Genomic DNA, 17901 nt, shown 5'->3' on the forward strand with positions numbered 1-17901 from the left:
ACATTCCAAATGGCTTACAAATACTGCCACATAATGCGGTATCTAGCAGGGTCTTTGTTGGATTTGACCTGAGTGGAAAAGCCTGGTTTCTTCTACACAAAAAAAGGATCTCTTCTCTAATAAGATCCTACACCAGGGGCCTGGAGGAACGCATCAGAGCAAGATGCTTAGGGATTACTGCTCAATTTAGGTTGGGACTTTAAAAAAGCAAAAATGACTGAACCCTGGACAAATAGCCTCTTACTAAAACACAGCACTCACACAAAGGGTTCCTACAACAGCTAACGTAGAAATGGGTCCAAGAAAATCCCAACATGCAGAAACTCAGTAGCTATCACCTGCACTGGACATTTAATATACAAAAGCATACAAAGAAAGACCTAAGGAAGTGAGGTGACATCGAGGTAGAAGCCACTGCAGCTCTGAATGGCACTTTTCCCCAGCCCTCCTGATTGTACAACTGGGTAGTAGCAAATAATGCTGTTTTAAACTACAGCGCGGGGAAATGTGGTAACTGTCCTTTCTCTCGTGAGGTATACAGACCAATCCGAACGATTCTTTGGAAAGTAAAAGAACCGAAGTAACTCAATAATGGTCCTGTATTACAGCTTTATATGCGATGAAAGCCACAGTGAAACACAGGCACGTGTCACTCCTTGTGGCAACCAGTGTCCACCATGGCCCCCGAAGATCCCTGACTCCGGGCAGTCACAAAGGCTATGACTTGTATGGCCCCCTCCCACACTGGACCGCGGCTGGTCTGCGGGACCTACAGAGCCAGGCAGAAATGTTGGTTCATCATTCCAAACTTAGGTCACAAAAGCACACTTTTGGCCTCTCTTTCTATCTCTCTCAGACCACTCACTCTGGGGGAAGCCAGCTGCCATGACCTGCCTACAAAGAGGTCCACGTGGCGAGGAACTGAAACCTGCCAACCAGCACAGGAGTGAGCCTAGAAGGGGGCCCCCCAGCCCTGACCGAGCCCGGACACGGCTATAGCCCCTGCCAATAGCCTACTGACAACCTTGCGAGACCCTGGGTCCACTCAGCGGCTCTTGGCTTCCTGACCCTTGGAAACTGTGGAAGATAATGTTTGTTGTTTTAAGCCACTAAGTGCTGGGGTAATTTGCTATGCCGCAGTAGAAGCCTAAAACAGATCTTCACCCCCAAATGTCTGCCCAACAACTAGGAAGTGGGAAGATGAATGCAGAGACCACAAGACGCAGCGGATTCCCGTTGAGAACACACCCTACTTGTTTTACAGGGCAAGAGAGGAGACACACCCTCTTCTTAAGTAGTTCTGAATACTCCGGTACGCAGCATTAAACATCTCGAGGTCTTCCTTTTCTCCAAAGAGAATGTAAGATTTCAAGAGGTATTCATAGAAGGAGTCCAGGCCAGCACCCAAGCCACTCTGCTTTCCAACCCAGCGGCCCGTCTGAATGTTCACCACATTGCCTGCAAAAACAAACAAAGCCTATCAGGCCCCAGGTATCTGGGGACGGCTCCTCCTCCAGGGTGCCCTCCAACCCTGGCCCCGCCAATCTCCCACACCCTGGGCCTTGGCGGAAAAGAAGGAATGAGCGCTTGGCTCTCGCATTTTTATCAGTCCCATCAGCGGCACAGAGAGCCAGGAAATCTTTCTCAATATACGGTATTTAAACACTGGGACAAAACTGGGGAAAACACTTGAGGCAAGAGAAAAGTAAATTTGTCATTTTGCCTTTCCAGATTAACAGTGCATTTCAAATGCCAAAGGAGTGTTCAAACCTTTGACTCAGTAATGCCATTCCTGGCAATTTATCCTTAATGAAAAAAAGTCTTTAAGAAAAGGTATTGTGTTGTTCATCAAGAATTATGAACTGTATGATTTATGTTATCTGTAAAATGGGGGGAAAAAAGAAAAAACAGAAATAATGCAAGTGTCCAACACTGGAAGAGTTAATGGACTCTGTAGATTTTAAAGACGGTAGCTATGAAAACAAGGTAACAACTTTAAAAACCTGAACTGCCAAATGCAAGGCAGAGTAAAAATGCTTATTTATATTAAAAGTTGAAGGTATATAAACATTGCACATGCCAGACTGAAAGGACCTATGGGAAATTTAAAAGGTGACAATTTGTGGTGACACTGGCAAACCATTTGGTGGTGGGGTGGCAATTTGGGCAACTTGTTTATTTCTACCAGTGTTGTTAAACACAACAAATATGTAAATAAATTTAATAATTTAAGGAATAATCAAAAATCACTTGTGGGGCGCCTGGCTGGCTCAGTCAGTGGAGCACGAAACTCCTGATCTCGGGGTTGCAAGTTCGAGCCCCATGCTGGGCACAGGGATTACTTTAAAAAAAAAAAAGTCACCTTTAAAAAGCAGTGTTCTTGAAATGATACTCTATGGCTCTAGGACAACTAATCAAGGTACTTCTCAATGATAAAAAAAATTTTTCTGGGGCACCTGGGTGGCTCAGTTGGTTAAGCATCTGCCTTTGGCTCAGGTCATGATCCCAGGGTCCTGGGGTCAAGCCCCACATCTGGCTTCCTGCTCAGCAGGGAGTCTGCCCCTCCCCCTTGCTCATGCTCTAGCTCTCTCTAATGAATAAATTAAAAAAATTTTTTTAAACTTTTCTCAGTGTAAGACAGTTTAAAATAGTATCTTGAGTTAGCAAAAAACTAGTAATTATTGAAGATGAATGATGAGTACACAGGGATTCATTATTCATTATACTTTCTCCCTACTTCTGTAGGTTTGAAATGTTCCATAATAATTTTTTTAATAACATCTTGACCAAGCATTCTCAAGAGGAAAAAAAAAAATCCCACCTAATATAGGTTTAATCTGGCCTTTCGCCTACTACCACATGCCTAGAGTTTTTTAAAGGAAAAAGCCACTCCACCGGTACCTCCAAACGCCTATATTTAGAGCCTTATATTGAAACAATATAATCTGCCTCAGAGGCGGTTCTTTTTATAGCATTTCCATTAACAATTATTTTCAAGTGGAATATGCCAAGGGATTCAAATCAGAAGGGAACCCTCAAACAGCAAAAGCATTATTCTTTCCCATCAAACATTACAGCCTCACTCTAGGCAGAAAGTCCCACAGAGAAATTAGACATGGCAGACACGAAGGGCCATTCTCTCTGAGGTGTCCATTGTCAGGTTCAGTGGTACAGACAGAAGTAGTGGCGAGCAGGGAGAACCCGAGAGAAGAGGAAAGGAAAGGGGGTCAGATGTACCCAGTCCCAGTGGCCTGAGAAGGTGCCACCACACCTAATAATCCCGTATCATTGCTCCGCAGGTCCCAAAGGGCTTTCACAGCACGTCTGGCCACCCACTCAAATGTAGAATCCCCCAGGAGTCGGCTCAGAATCCCAAATTCCACCAGGAGGGAACCAGCGCCTGCTGTGCATGTCTCATTATTGCTGTCAGGAGGAACGCCTGTCTTTAGATTCACCTGGGGACAGGAAGAGACAAAGGATTTGTGGCAAGACTTGTGAGGAACCCTCAGGGCTAGAAGGCCAGGTCACAGCCACTAGATTCAACTACTGAACCAAACTTAATGCAGCGTGACTCAGCTCACCGCCTCCCATGTCACACCTGAGATAGATATGGGAGTTAAGCTTAAACGACACAAACAAGGCAATAAGAACACTACGCCTTGTTTTAATAAGAGCAAGTCTTAGGGGGATGGTTACAACGCTGTGCTCTAATCCACCTCTTTCCAGCACCAGGCTTTGGTATTAGAAACAAAGGCCAGCTGTGGAATGCCTTATCAGTTTTAAGTGAGCTACGAGGAACTCACCCCTGCTCAGCGAACATAAACAAATCACAGACTGGCAGACAAGGGAGACACAGGAAGAATGTGACAGCCTGTTTCATCACTGAGGCTCTGTGGGCTGGCAATTCTCTGCTGGTTACCTAAAAGGCTGACTCAATTCCCAAGGGAGTTCTGAGCTCAGCAAATCGGGTGCCACAAAGACAGAATCGCATTCCAGATCTTGCAGTTAAATCAGCAGCTCACTGGCTGGGCTGGGCAGGCTTTTATTTGAAAGATCCACGTGAAGCACTCCCAAGAACAGTCGCCAGGATCCTACAGTACACACATGAGGGTCTCTGCGGGAATGTACTTGAGTCAGAAATAAAGACAGATCCCCCATGCTATTTGGTAGCAGGGGATACAAATCTCACATGCCGAGGAACTTCAGGATACTGAGCCCAGGAACCTAGTAAGTTCCTTAAGGGGAAGAATCAAATGTGTCAACAGTATGCCTGGCACACAGTAGGTGCTCGGTAAATGCTGAATGAATTAAAAAAACATCCTGCATCACATTTTGGGACAAATTCCCTCAAGGACACAGCTTTCCTCTTTCACATCACCTCCCCACTTGCCCCAAATAAATGTATCAAAAGAGTTTTAATTCAGGAAGATGGTGACACGTCCAACTAGTCTACCTACCCGAGGATAGGGGATCCCTGTCTTGGTGTTTTCAAAGGCCGGCAGGAGCCGCACAGCCAGGTCGTGGGCCATGTGCAACAATTCGTTATCATAATCCTTAATTGTCATGTCACCAAAGGGCTGCTTGGAGTCAGTTATTATTCTGTGGGCAGAGAGGAGGCTTCCTAGGACCCTAAAAGACAGGACGACAAGAAGAACACACAAAAACAATACAATCATGTTGCTTGTCAATGCATACAATCTGGTTCAGACTGAAAGAAGCAGCCTCAAATCCCTTGAACTCAGAGCTGCCTGGAATCAGAGGGACTGAGCTTAATGGCTTCTCGAAGTTCCTTCCAGCCCTGATAAACGACCGATTTTTTATTAACCACATCATTGAAGGTGGGGGGGCAGAGAACCATTCACCTGAGGCCGCCAAGAATAATCTCACTTAAAGTAATAACTAATGGCCGGCAGTCTCTATCATCTTATCGGAAGGGAGGGCATTAGCCAGTCTCAGAATAAACATTACCTTTCAGTATTAATAAATGACTCTTGATTTTTCTCACATGGGGAAAACACTTAACCACATCAGAAACAGGAAAGGGCAAAACAACAAACACTAAGTAACTTTCCCAGTGTGGGCTGCCCAACAGCTGAGAAATTGTCCACGTCCTGGTGAGGAGGCAAGGTGAGGAGCAGGAAGAAACCTGCTCGGAGGCAGAAGGCCAGCAGCTCAGATGTATGAACCTCCGGAGCCAGGAATCATGCACCGCTCCAATGACCTCAAGCTGACTGTGATGTGTGTGTCGGCACAAATGTTTTCATAGCTTTAATTTTAAATAAATAAATGATACATCTGGAATGGTATGCAGTAACACAGTTTTCAAAAAGTTTAAATAGTAAAATAGTCACAACATATCAACCTAGATAGAGGCAAGATACAAAACTGGGTATGGAACATGGGGGGAGGTTGGGAGGGGGGCGGCGGGCACGAGGTGGGGGCGGGGAGAGAAGAGAGAGTGGCACATGAGGGGGAAATACACCCAAATGGTAAGCAGTGGGTGGTAGGTAAGATGGGAAACTTTCATTTCCTTCAGAAATGTGTTGGGGTTTTCCTAGGACACAGTGAAGGAAGGAAATGAGACCAGACACCAAGTGACAGTGAAAATCTGCATTAAAAGGACACCCATCTCCAATCTTCATTAAAGCTTAAGTGAGTCTTTTCAGCCCCCAATGTAATTACTTTGAAATGTCAATTGTTCCACTGTTGATAAAGCCCAAAAGGGAGAGGAGAAATGGACACAGCGCCCATTAGGTCTACCCCACAGACTCTCTACCTGGATCTTACAGCTGGCAGAGCCTCACAGGAATTTTGCTGCTCACACACACAAAAGAAGCCTTCAATCCATTTCATGTACTATTTTACCTTATTGTAGCCTCAAAGACTTGGACGGTGGAATCTTTGTCAAATGAAACTGTGTCGATCACTAACTTGACTGCTTTCTGGAACTCAGATGAATTTCCCATTATCTTTAAAAAAAGGAACACAAAGCATTACAACAGCTTGAAATGACACTGAGGGACCACTTAGTCTAAATGTCTGTACAAGGTTTTGCCACCCATGGGAGGAGCAGAAACACAAAGGTAGAAAAGCACGGTTATCTCTTAGAATATATTCTAGGACAGATGGCAAGCCCATCACCCGCAACTCAAGAATCCTATCTCCAAATAGTCAAACTGTGAAATAATTCCTCATGAATCATTAGTACCCCTCAACTTCCCACTAGACTCTCCCTCAAACTTCAGTATGATCTGATTTAGCATGCAAGGCACTAGAGTTCCTAAAATTCTTGAAATGAGTAAAAATAAATCCAAAAACCAAAGAAACAAAAATATAACTTCCCCTATGCTCCTCAAATAAATCGACAGCTTGGGTGCTTGGCTCCCAAGAGACCAAAACATCTGGAAAACAGACTTGTTGCTGGTTATCCAGATGTCTAAACACTTTGAGAAATAGTAGCATTTTCTTTTGGAGCACAGCATAAAACCAGTGGCATTCAAAACAAACAAGACATACAAATAATCAGCTCCGTGTCCTTTTTTAAAGAGTGATCTAAAATTATAATTCCTATTTTGGGTGCATGAATATGATCTCATACAAAGCTGCTCTCTCCTATAAGAAGTGCAAATTGGGAATAAAATTTTACAGATTAACCGAACCGAAACGCTTTCATTCTGTTCAAAAATTTAGGACAATCCTGGGACTTTAAGGACATCACAATGATACACACACAAAAGAAAAACAAATAATTTCATCCAGACACTATTTCTTTCAAGTGTGCCTTATTTCTAGTATTTATTGGTGTAGCGCATCTTTTTATTCCCCTCTTCATTGTTACTATTCCTAAGTACAGACGTTTCTTTCCTGGCCTTTAGTTCTTTCTTTTTAAAAGATTACACAATAATGCTACAAGTCACAGCCAATGGTCAGGGGACTGCTATCTTCTCACTGTTTCCACAGCACATCTGTTAGAGCCTGTTTAAAATGTTAGCAAGAGAACAAGAAAACCTCAACTGAAGTAACACCTGAAAAATAAGCCTGAAGTGCTAGCACGCCAAAGCCCGGATATTCTACAATGAAAACCACAGAAGTGGCTTTGTTTCCTTACAGATGCTCACCAGCAACAATATCTGTTAGTAGCTGCAGAGGCTGATACAATCTCAGATCAAGTGGAGGATGGTGAAGAAAGCCAGCAACTTTCAATTACATATTCTAATTTACCATTTTAGTCACACAGCTACAGAGTAAGCAGGCTGTAAATCATTCACTCATGCTTAAGAAAACCTGGACTGAACAGAAGAGTTAAATCGGTTTCTTTACTGCAGGATTTCTCAGAGCCTTTAAAATTCTGATCTACCTTGTAGCTCTCCAATAATGGGATGGGCATGCAGAATTTCTCAAGGTTCACTTGGGAACAGAATTCTTCTTTTGGGGAATATACCCTTAAGAAACAGTGCTGGGAAATGCCGAATTTGGAGAAATTCATTTTTTGAACACATATTTGCACTCCTACTATGTGTGAGACACCATTAGGTGGAGAGTGCAATGAGTAATGGAAATGAGGTCTCTGTAGTTCCTGAGCATGGCAGAGGGGTAAAAAGATACAATGAAGGCCAAAAAAGAGGTCAGGTGTGAGAAAGGTGCTCCTTCATAATGTATATGAGTTTTGGGACACTCTTTGAGCAACACCTAAAAGGCTGAGTCAGCCTCTGGTATCTTCAACAAGCTAACGATAATTAGGTTGAGCAGACTTGTCTGGGCACATTGTGATCGCCCATGATGGATGACTGAAGTGGAGCAGCAAGAACCCCAGAAGGAGAAATTGGGCCACTAAAATGCTATGCAGCCACAGGCTGGCAGAATGAAAGCCCAGGGCCCCCGCAGACCCTGGGCCCAGGAGGGCACTGAGAGATGGCTCAAGCTCCTTACAAGTCCTAGTGAGTCTTCGGCCAGTGGGCTCCTGAGCAGCTGTAATACTAACTTAGCTAGCATTACTCACGTCCAACCCCTGAGAGTTTTAAACTTTTCTCAGCGAAGTTCAAACAGAAAAGAGGACATTATTAAATGCAGGGTCTGGGCTCGACTACGGGAAGAATTCTCTAATGGTAAAGGCATGCTGGATAATGAAGCGGAGCAAAGAGGCTGTGCAATCACCTTCACGAAGGAGGATCTAACGTGCTACGCTGAAATACAGTGCCTTGGAAGCCAAGTGCTGAGAGGCAGACTGCACGCACGGCACGCACGGCGTGATGGTAAGTACCACACCACAGTGGCGTCCTGCTTGCAGTGTGCTTCTTCATATCCGTTCAGAGGTCTCCAGCTTCCAGACTCCACGAGGGAAACCACGGGGCGCTGGGGGAAAAGGCAGCACCCAAGTTGGCAGCCCCAGTGGGGACAAAACATGGAGTGGCACGCAGAAAGGAGTGTTTCTAAAGAGCTTGCGTGATGGCCCGGGACCAGGGCTCAGGACACACTGTTGGGGAGCACGTAGCCGGATGCTATTTCAGGAGCTTGTCTTTTACTTCTCAGATCTTAACTACAGTAACTGTCAACTTGAATGGAATGCTCTACTGATTCCTTTATTGAATAAAATAGTGGGAAACTGAGAGAAAAATAGGTTTCCCCCAAAACAATCATACTTTCTTCTCCATTTTATTTAGGGGAATCACATTTCCACTCCTTTAACCTTGAATGCTTTTCTCGCCCTCAGCATTAAGGTCATAAAAAAAAACAATGGCTATCAAAGCTATGAATACATTTTGAGTATCAGGTTTCCTGGAACTCCCATCCCTGGTGGAAACTAGGGATAATCAACCCCAAAATATCTTAATTAATGAAAAAAATAATAAGGCTAAACACTTACTGCAAGTGTATCCAACGCATCAACAAGAGTCAATGAGTAATTCCCGAGGACATCATTGATGTTCAGATTTGAACTGAAAAAGAAACAAAATTAAAGTTAAAGAAAGGTACTTTATTTTAAAAGAGAAAAGGACAATAAAACTAAACACCCATGAGAAACTAAAACTGTTGGCAACTCTTATTGATTCAGGGACGATTATAGGTGGGTCAGTATGGCAGTAGTCTTTCTATCTCCTAAGTGACCATTTCTAGAGTGTCTGCAAGTGGACTCAAGTCACCCAACAACAGAGACACACTGATGACGCTATTGTGGGAAGAACATGCAACAGGAAGTCCGGAGATGGTGAACCAGAGTCGTGCGCCCTCCCTGAGGTACAGTTTTATCACCACAAATCACCTCTCCAGTCAGCTTCAAAGAGCTCTGATTTCAAAATCATTAGGAATGGAAAAAAGAAAGACCCTGTCATGTGACCTGCCCATGACCCTTTATTTTATTTTTTTGAAAGATTTTATTTATTTGTTTGAGAGAGAGAGTGTGTGTGTGCACACAAGCAGGGGGAAGGGCCAGAGGAAGCTGGAGAAGCAGACTTCCCGCTAAGCAAGACTCCATCCCAGGACCCTGAGACCATGACCTGAGCCCACAGCAGATGCTTAACTGACTGCGCCACCCAGGCGCCTCCCCCCCCATGACCCTTTAATATAGAAATCAGCCGCTCCAGCAGGTTACACACAACAGGAAGCAAATACCTTCTGTGATGGCCTGATTACCACTCACTTGTGCTTTGGTTGGGGGAATACATTAACCTCTTGATCTCATTTTCTCATTCACATCTCAAGGAATCCCCATCACCTCAACCAACTCGGAGGGGCTGAGCCAAGGCAGGACTTCTCTGCGCTGGAGCTGCACCCTCGTTTCTGCCCACACGTCCTGTTCCCACAGTCAACGCGGATTTCCCTTCTTTCTGAAGCAACCTTAAGACACCGACTTCAGGCCTGCAATGACGGGAAAGCTCCCCAGTCACTGGGACAGCTCCTTACAACACTAAAGCCAATGACGAGGACAAAGAATAGGTCTGGGAAGGGCAGGGATGGAGCAATTGTGCAGCTTGACAAACTGCAGGGACTTCAGTAATTCCCCAGTCTCATTCCCACAAGCCCAGAAAGGAAAGGGCAAAAGCCTAAAAAGACGGAAGGAGAGAAAGAGGACACATCTGTTTACTATTAAAGACCAAAGCGAGAAGCCCTAGCTTTATCTTCAACAGGAGATTCACTGAAATGATGGCACCTTCCAGCACATCCGTAGACCACTGTAGCCAGTCTTTGAGTCACTCGAATGGGGCCTCGTCTTGCTTCCCCTGTTTTGGACGGCCCGCTCTGCTCTCTGAAAGTGTACCCTCCAATGTGCCTTGGTCGGGTGAATGGCCTTACAATGATGCAGGCACACACAGCTTCAACACATCACAGCTGATCCTGCGCGAGCCTTTCTGTTGCTTTGTTGTGTGCTGTTGTTACCCCCACTAAATCTAGGACAAAGAATTTAGAGCTAACTTTGAGATACATTGTCTCAAACAAGCTATAGAATAGAAGGGGCTATCTAGGAACCAGGGTTATCTCGCCCCTCACAAGCCACGAGGCCAGCATACTGCATGGCTGAAAACTGCACCTGCTTCTTCTATTTGTGGATTCTTTCTAAATAAAGTTATATAATTGTAAAAGGTCCTCTAAAGACGAGAGCCATGGGTTAAAATAAGCACTTCAAGGGCAGTGCCAGCCAGAAAGGATACAGGAAATGCCGAAAGTTGGAGGAGAAGGTCAAAGACAGAGAGATCCTCGTGCTCAGTTCTGCCAACTCCAGAATATTCTGTCGGGTTTAAATATTTAACTGCATTGCTCTGTGGCTCAGAAACAAAGAGTGGGTTCCCACGTCCCACCTCATTGGAAAATGGCTCCCTTGCCACTTAGCATCCAAGCTGGATGATGTATAAAACACCCCAACTGCCCTCTCCTGAGCTGTACCCTCATCTGGGCCAAGCTGTACCCTCACCCTCTCCACCTGCACAGGCCTGTGGAAGGCAGTATGAATTCTGACCACTACACTCCTTCACATGTTTTATAGTACTTTCCTGTTAGGCTATAACTAAAAAGGACCCAACTTTACACTACTTCTCAATACAGTGCCCAAGCAGTCACTCAGAATGAACAGTTATAAGAAATGCCACAGTAAGGGAGCCTGGGTGGCTCAGTTAAGCAGCTGCCTTCAGCTCAGGTCATGATCCCAGGGTCCTGGGATCAAGTCCCACATCAGGCTCCCTGCTCGGCAGGAAGCCTGCTCCTCCCTCCCCCACTCCCCCTGCTTGTGTTCCCGTTCTCGCTGTCTCTCTGTCTACATACATACATACATACATACATACATACATACATACATACATAAATAAATAAAAGAAGAAGAAGAAAAGAAAAAGGAAATGCCACAGTAAAAAAATAAAAATTTGGAATAACCGGGTGGGTTCCTGAAAAATCTAAAGTGTGCATTAAAACACTTTTAATTATTTTCTACCAAGTAACTGCTATACACTCTTTCAAAATGTGCCATAATAGAAAGAAAAGAAAGAGGGGTGTGAAGGAAAATGTAGATTCCATAAAATCCTCTTGGCCTAATAGCACCATATTACTGTGATTCCATTTATTCCAGCCCACGATGTAGGTATAAGACTGTGGCCTTGTTCTTTGCAGATTGATCGATGGTCAGCCTGACTTATCTGTTAAGTGCCTCAAGCCAAAAGAACTCAATCTTCCAATACAGGGCTAGGCCCACAAGTACACGTCTTTCCACATCACCAGCTGGCTGAACCACGATGACCCAGAATTAAACTCTCCACTTAATTTACCACGTGTGCCTGTTCATGACATTCGTCCCAGTGTGAATTTATAAGGTTCTTATCACCCCAAAACAGAGCTGAAAAAACTACAACCTTTGGCAGGCAATTTTTGATTATATAACTAACAAAATCAAACATATGGTTTAAAAAAAAAATCTCCCACATATACTTAACCTGTACCAGCTGTTCAGAAATCTACCCGGTGCTGGGTAGGCACAGAGGTAATACAAGAAACAGTCTCTGTGTCGAGGGACGGATAATCTGGGGAGACACGCCAAAGGGAAAGGAAGGTGAACACAGAACAGTACTCAATTCTGAAGTGATGTGGAACAGCAGACCAAAGAAAGGAACTGAAAGGAGAACCAAGTAAAGCAAGGAAAATCGTCTTCAAATAGAAAAAGACTTAGGTCTGACTCTGAAGTGGGACAGGAGGTTAGAAAGAAAGAAGAATGCACAGGAGGCCATCTTAGGCTAGGGGTGCCTAGGAATGGGTCGGTTTGGTGGCCAATATCAGTTGGGGTTGTTCATAGATTTGCTTTTTTACCAAACAGCAAAATGGCTGGGGAGGAAGCAAAGAAGGATCATGTGCCCAAGGCCTGAACTATTGTTATCATTCAAAAGATTACAAAAAATATAATATCCAAATTTATTTGAAGAAACTTTTGAATTCGGGGTGCCTGGGTGGCTCAGTTGGTTAAGTGACTGCCTTCGGCTCAGATCATGATCCCGGAGTCCTGGGATCGAGTCCCATGTCGGGCTCCCTGCTCAGCAGGGAGTCTGCTTCTCCCTCTGACCCTACCCCCTCTTGGGCTCTCTCTCTCAAATAAATAAAATCTTAAAAAAAAAAAAAAAAGAAAAGAAACTTTTGAATTCGGATCCTCCAATCCAAATTGAGGCTACGAGAATAACCGACTTTGCATATTAATCTGTAGCTAGGCCAAAAGATTTGCTACTATCAAGTATTCAGGTTTCATTTACTTCACGTTAACTCCTCACCCTACCTACAGTCAAACAAGACAAGCAAGACAAGCCTCAAGTAAATGTGACTAAAAAGAAAAGGTACACAGGTTGAGTGCCCATATTTTGTTTCTGTACTTCCTACATAGTATCTAATGGTTTTGTCACTCTATATTTTAAATGCATCATTAGAATACACTTGACAACTATCATTAGAATACGTTTGATTTTTTAAAATCTGAAAAATTTGGGGGCTCCTGGGTGGCTCCATCGGTTAAGCATCTGCCTTCGGCTCAGGTCAGGATCTCGGGGTCATGGGATGAACCCCACGTCGGGCTCCTGCTCAGCTCCCTCTCCGTGTTCTCTCACTCTCACTCTTGTTCTCTCTTAAGTAAATCAATAAAATCTTTACCCCCAAAAAATATTAAAAAAATAAAATAAAATCGGAAAAGTTTCTATTGCAGGTTATATATTTTGGGGATGTAAACATATCCTATTGTTTCAGAGCCAGAATGACAAAGCTCTGGTTCTAAACTTTTCCTTGAAAATACTAGCCTGAAAGGAGTTAAGTTAAAGAAAGGAGAGTAAAAAAAAATTAACTTTCCACTCTTTGGAAGCAGCTAGTGTGAGGGGTCTACTCAAGGCCATCATAACCCGAGTTCTTTCACCTCCTCAAAGACACCAAAGGTTTATCAACTGAAAGGTTTTATTAACCTCTGGGCACAACCTTTCCCAAATGCCATCCCCCCGATATTTCAAACTCCATCTTTCCAACAGCAATACATCTGTCTCAAAGCAACCTGACCTCAGTTTACCCACACCGCCACTGTACAATCAAACCAAGACACTCATCAGCAAACTTCATCCTGAAACAAAAGCCTATGCCACCAGGAACTACCACAGGGACCAGCAAGTTAACCAAGTGCCACGTCACCTTGCTGGAGAGGGGCTCCAACTCACCAAAGGGTTCCTAAGGTTCATTAAGAAAAGCATCAAAATGTCATCGACGCACTCTCCTGATTATAATATTCCCAATTGAAAGTGTTATTATAAGTCCTCATTAAACTGCTTTCCTTAGGTCCACACCATAAAAGGAAATCTGAGGAAAAAGTCTGTGAGAGAGAATAGGGCACTTACTCAAAGTATTCTTTCCCTCCTTATAATACCATGAGCATTCCTGAGAAAATACAAGTAAGACCCAAAATATGTACACACACTTTGGTTTCAACAATGTAAAGTATGTGTAGGCATATGGGCGGGATCTGGCAGGAAAAATAAATTAAAAATAACTGTTTGGTGGGGTTTTTATTTTTTTCAAATTTTTATCTTTTTTTCCTCCAATAACAACAAAAAATGAGATCCAAAGAAAATACACAGGTATAAAGTCTGTACAGTTAAGGACTAACAATTAACTTATTAATTTCCTAATATCTGGAAAGGCCCCAGCAATTTTTATCAAAACTTAATAAAAATTTTTTTCAAAAAAATAAAACTGATAGAAAATATTTATACGCATAAAGCCTGATATAATGAAGAAAAATAACTCATCAGTTTCCTATAATTTTAAAAAGGCCCAGTCCTTTGAAACTAGCTTGGACTGTGTCCCTTGCTTCACTAAAACTCATGCTCCTCAAATTGTCATTTAAGAAATGATTTTGTAGATAACCAAACCATTGTTTTAAATTCTTCAAGCCCCTTTGGTATTAGGGGCTTCCTTTTCATAACTTAAGGACTGGACTCTTCCTTTTACCAGGTGAAGGAAGATACATCCCCAAAAAGTCCAAAAGCACCCATAGAATGTGGGGCCAAGGCAATGGGCAGCCCATCTCCTCCACTCCCATCACCCAGAGGAAGGTAGTCACCTATCCGGTCCAACAGGGTCTGTGGCAAAACACACCCATTCCCTCCAGCTAGAAGGTCTTCAGCTGGGTGTGCTGTCCTCTTGGACTCTGATGTCAACAGCAGTGACCCTGGAAGCTTGGCCTCCACAGACAAGGGTGGTGGAAGGGGAGGACGGGCTGATCTTACTGGACAGTCCTGCCACCAGAGTGGAGGAATTTATGGGACAGATAAAGGGGACAGTCAACTCAGCGGCCAAGGAATCAAACCCTGAGTATCAAGACCCCAAATCAGAGCCAGATACAGTCTCTCTCTCTCTCTCTCTCTCCTGTAAGTTTCTTCAGCCTAAAAAGCAGCCCCTGTAAATGAAGGAGAAATGTTGTAGCCCCGCTCTGCCTCATGATCACGGGCTGGCTTTGGAGAAGTCCTTTCCCGTAATCAACTCCTGAATTTTTACATGGGGCTGGGGGGCGGGGGGATGAGGGCTTGTTTTGGGCTGCGTTTACAAGGGATTTCATTTTGATTATATATATATTCATCTGGAGAAGGGGTTCTTGGAGATGAGTCTAAAGCCCCGGAAGCTACCCTTTGGTACTGCTACCGTCCCTTCCTGTCTCTGAGCCTCAGTTTCCCCATCTGTAAAAAAGTCTGCGCTGGACAGCTATCCTGTAACTCAGAGATATCGGAAGAATCAAGAAAGAGAACAGCCACAGGCCCATCTACACACACCCCAAGCCCCGGGGGACCCCCGGGGGGTCGGGCAAAGGCACTGCGCGGGAGGGTGTGGCCCCAGGCCCCTAAACGCCGTGGCATCCCTTGGGGGACCCGGAGGTCAGAAGGCTGCATCCTGACCCGGAGGACGGAAGGAAGCGCGTGGGGCGCGCCGGCTACTCACGGGTCCCCGCGATCAGGCCCTCGGCCGCGGCAGTGGATGGGGTTGAGCTCGTCCTGGGGAAAGGCGTGCGCCATGTAGTTGTCGTAGCCGAAGACGAACATGCCCCGAGCTAGGTCGCGCATCTGGGCGCGCAGCTGCGGCGGGAAGGCGCCGCTGTAGCGCTTCTCGTACTCGTCCGGGCCGCGGCCCCGGCCGCCCAGCACGTAGCCCCAGTGGGCCGGGCCGCACACGCCCGGCTCCGGCCGCCGCGGAGCCCGCCGCCGTCCCGCTGCCGCCGCCCCGGGACCCGGAGGCTGCAGCCACGACGGCCCCGACGGCCCCCCGGGCCGGCCCGCGGGCCCCGACGCAGGAGACTCGGGGCCGTCGGGAGCCCTCAGGCGCTGGAAGCCGAAGCTGAGCGGAAAACGCTGGTAGAAGCCCATGCTGGGCCCCAGCCCGAAGACGAGCCACAGCACTCCATGGAGGCCAAGCCGGAGGAGCACCAGCCCCAGGACAAGCGCTCGCCATTGCATGGTCGCGCGGGCGCCGCGGGCATTATTTTAAAGCGCGGGGGACCTCCCCCGCGGACCACCGCACCCCTCACCCGCCCCGCAGCCCCGCTCACTTCCCCTTTAAGGAACTCCCCCGTGACGCACCAGGAACCGGCCCATTGTCCCCCTCCCCCAGTCCCTCGGGCCGGCCGGCCTGGCCCCGCGTTCGCCCGCCCAGTCGCCGGGGATTGGCCCGGCCCGGCCCGGCCTCGTGGGGCGCGGCCGGGGACTCCCTTCGGCGCCATAGGCCGTCCGGACTTCCGCAGCGCCGCGAGGCCCCGCCCCATCATCCCGCCCCGCCCCATCGTTCCGCCCCGCCCCCTGGGCGGTCGGAGTCCAGATGGGCTGGCGTGGCGAGTAGGGGCCGCTCGGGCTACTTGCGGAGGAAACTTCCAGCCAATGGGAGCGCTGCACGGGAGCACCAGTCGGACGCCGGACAGAGACTTGGCCCCCTACCCGCCCGGCTCTGGGTAAAGCCTGTCTCCCGCCTAGCTGGGACCGTCACTCCAACTCTAGGTTAGGGATGGTGCCAGTTAAAAGACGTAAGGAAGAGGAGGGAAACGGGCATTTCCTTATAAAAAGAGCTACTTCTGCATTGCAGGGGCAGGATTTTTAACAAGATCGTTGTTGTTTACGGTGGGCGGTGGGATACTACCTGGTAGCTCCAGACGGCACAAAAAAAGGTATCCTGAATTCTACTCTTTTTATCAGAACACCATAATTTTTTAAGAATCGCTTACTGCGATTGTAAAACACATATTCCCATATCTTGTACTAGACCTAGCAAATGCCAGTGGAGGGTCCTGAGAATGTGTGTATAACAAGAGCTTTTGGGCGATTCTTAACATCTGGCAATTTCAGAAAGGCTGAATTAGATTACATTGCCTTTGTCTCGGAAATAGGAGCTTAAAAAAAAAGAGGGTAAGAGTAAGGTGGCCGCTACCACCGAATTATTTTTGCCAAATCTATTTAACCAGGTCCCCTCCCGCCTCTGCTACTCCCACTGTATCTTTTGTGCACCACAGTAGCGACCTAACCTTTGGGTTTTGGACAGATTCTTGGTCAAAGCACTTTATCCATTCTGTATCTACTTTCTATAATTAAGAAGGTTGCAAATACCAGCTCTGAAGGGCTATGGCTCTCATGTAACGATTCAACAGTTTAGAGGTTTTTTTCTTTTGTTTGCTACATTTGTAGATGTCTGTTAAGGTGTTCCCTCAAAGTTAGACCATGTGCTTGTTACACCAAGGTTTCTGAAAAGAATGGGAAGCAAAGCCTGATGGATGGCCCAAGTCAGAGATTGGCTGAGTGACCAAAGGAGTGATTAAGAGGATGATAAAGTTGTCATGTGGCACAATCATCCCATTTTCAGAGTCAGGGGACTTTTTTAAGAGTTTATTTATTTATTTGACAGAGAGAAACAGTGAGTGAGGGAACACAAGCAGTGGGAGAGGGAGAAGCAGGCTTCCCGCTAAGCAGGGAGCCCAATGCGGGGCTAGATCCCAGGACCTTCAGGAGACTTTATGCAACACAGAGGAGGTGTATGTAATGGGGACGCAGAAGGAGCCCAAAGAAACATTGTATTACAACTCTAGGTAACTGGCACCTGGTAAGACCCCCTTTTTTGGCTGAGCCTTATTCCTCCCCCCAAAATCCTGAGAGATAGGCCTGCCCAAGCCTCAGAGTATAAAGAGAGCTTGAACCAAGGTCTTTTGCCTACTTCATTTACTCCTCTGTGAAAGGCAGCTGGGAACCCTGCTAGAAATCCAATCTTAGGGCTTGATCCTGGACTTTCAGGTCTGCCTTCCAAGGACTTTAAAACTGAATGTGAACATTAAGGTATGTGTTGTTCCCTTCGTAAGCTATTTTATTGCAAATCTTAAAAGTTTTAAATTTGATCTCGCACCATGGTCAAGTGCAGTCCACATTAATGACAGCT

At 45.9% G+C, this 17901-nt stretch overlaps 1 protein-coding gene across 2 annotated transcripts in view; it reads right to left on the minus strand.

Moving 5' to 3' along the window:
* EDEM1 (ER degradation enhancing alpha-mannosidase like protein 1) overlaps positions 1-16044 on the minus strand; it is a 29421-nt gene extending 13377 nt beyond the window's left edge. Inside the window, exons 1-6 of one of the 2 annotated variants that reach the window (XM_028101640.2) lie at positions 15433-16042; positions 8864-8936; positions 5866-5969; positions 4458-4629; positions 3272-3455; positions 1284-1458 (exon numbers count right to left, since the gene is read on the minus strand). In XM_028101640.2, coding sequence (XP_027957441.1) covers positions 1284-1458; positions 3272-3455; positions 4458-4629; positions 5866-5969; positions 8864-8936; positions 15433-15944 — 1220 coding nt within the window. In that variant the 5' untranslated portion in view covers positions 15945-16042. Of the gene's footprint in view, positions 1-1283; positions 1459-3271; positions 3456-4457; positions 4630-5865; positions 5970-8863; positions 8937-15432 lie in introns of both variants that reach the window. The other variant, XM_088027499.1, reaches the window with a different exon arrangement.
* Positions 16045-17901: the final 1857 nt, after the last annotated feature.

Source organism: Eumetopias jubatus, unplaced genomic scaffold, assembly GCF_037043125.1.
Source record: "Eumetopias jubatus isolate StellerSeaLion01/CBP00866 unplaced genomic scaffold, mEumJub1_p1.0 scaffold_1, whole genome shotgun sequence".
Classification (NCBI taxonomy): Eukaryota; Metazoa; Chordata; class Mammalia; order Carnivora; family Otariidae; genus Eumetopias; species Eumetopias jubatus.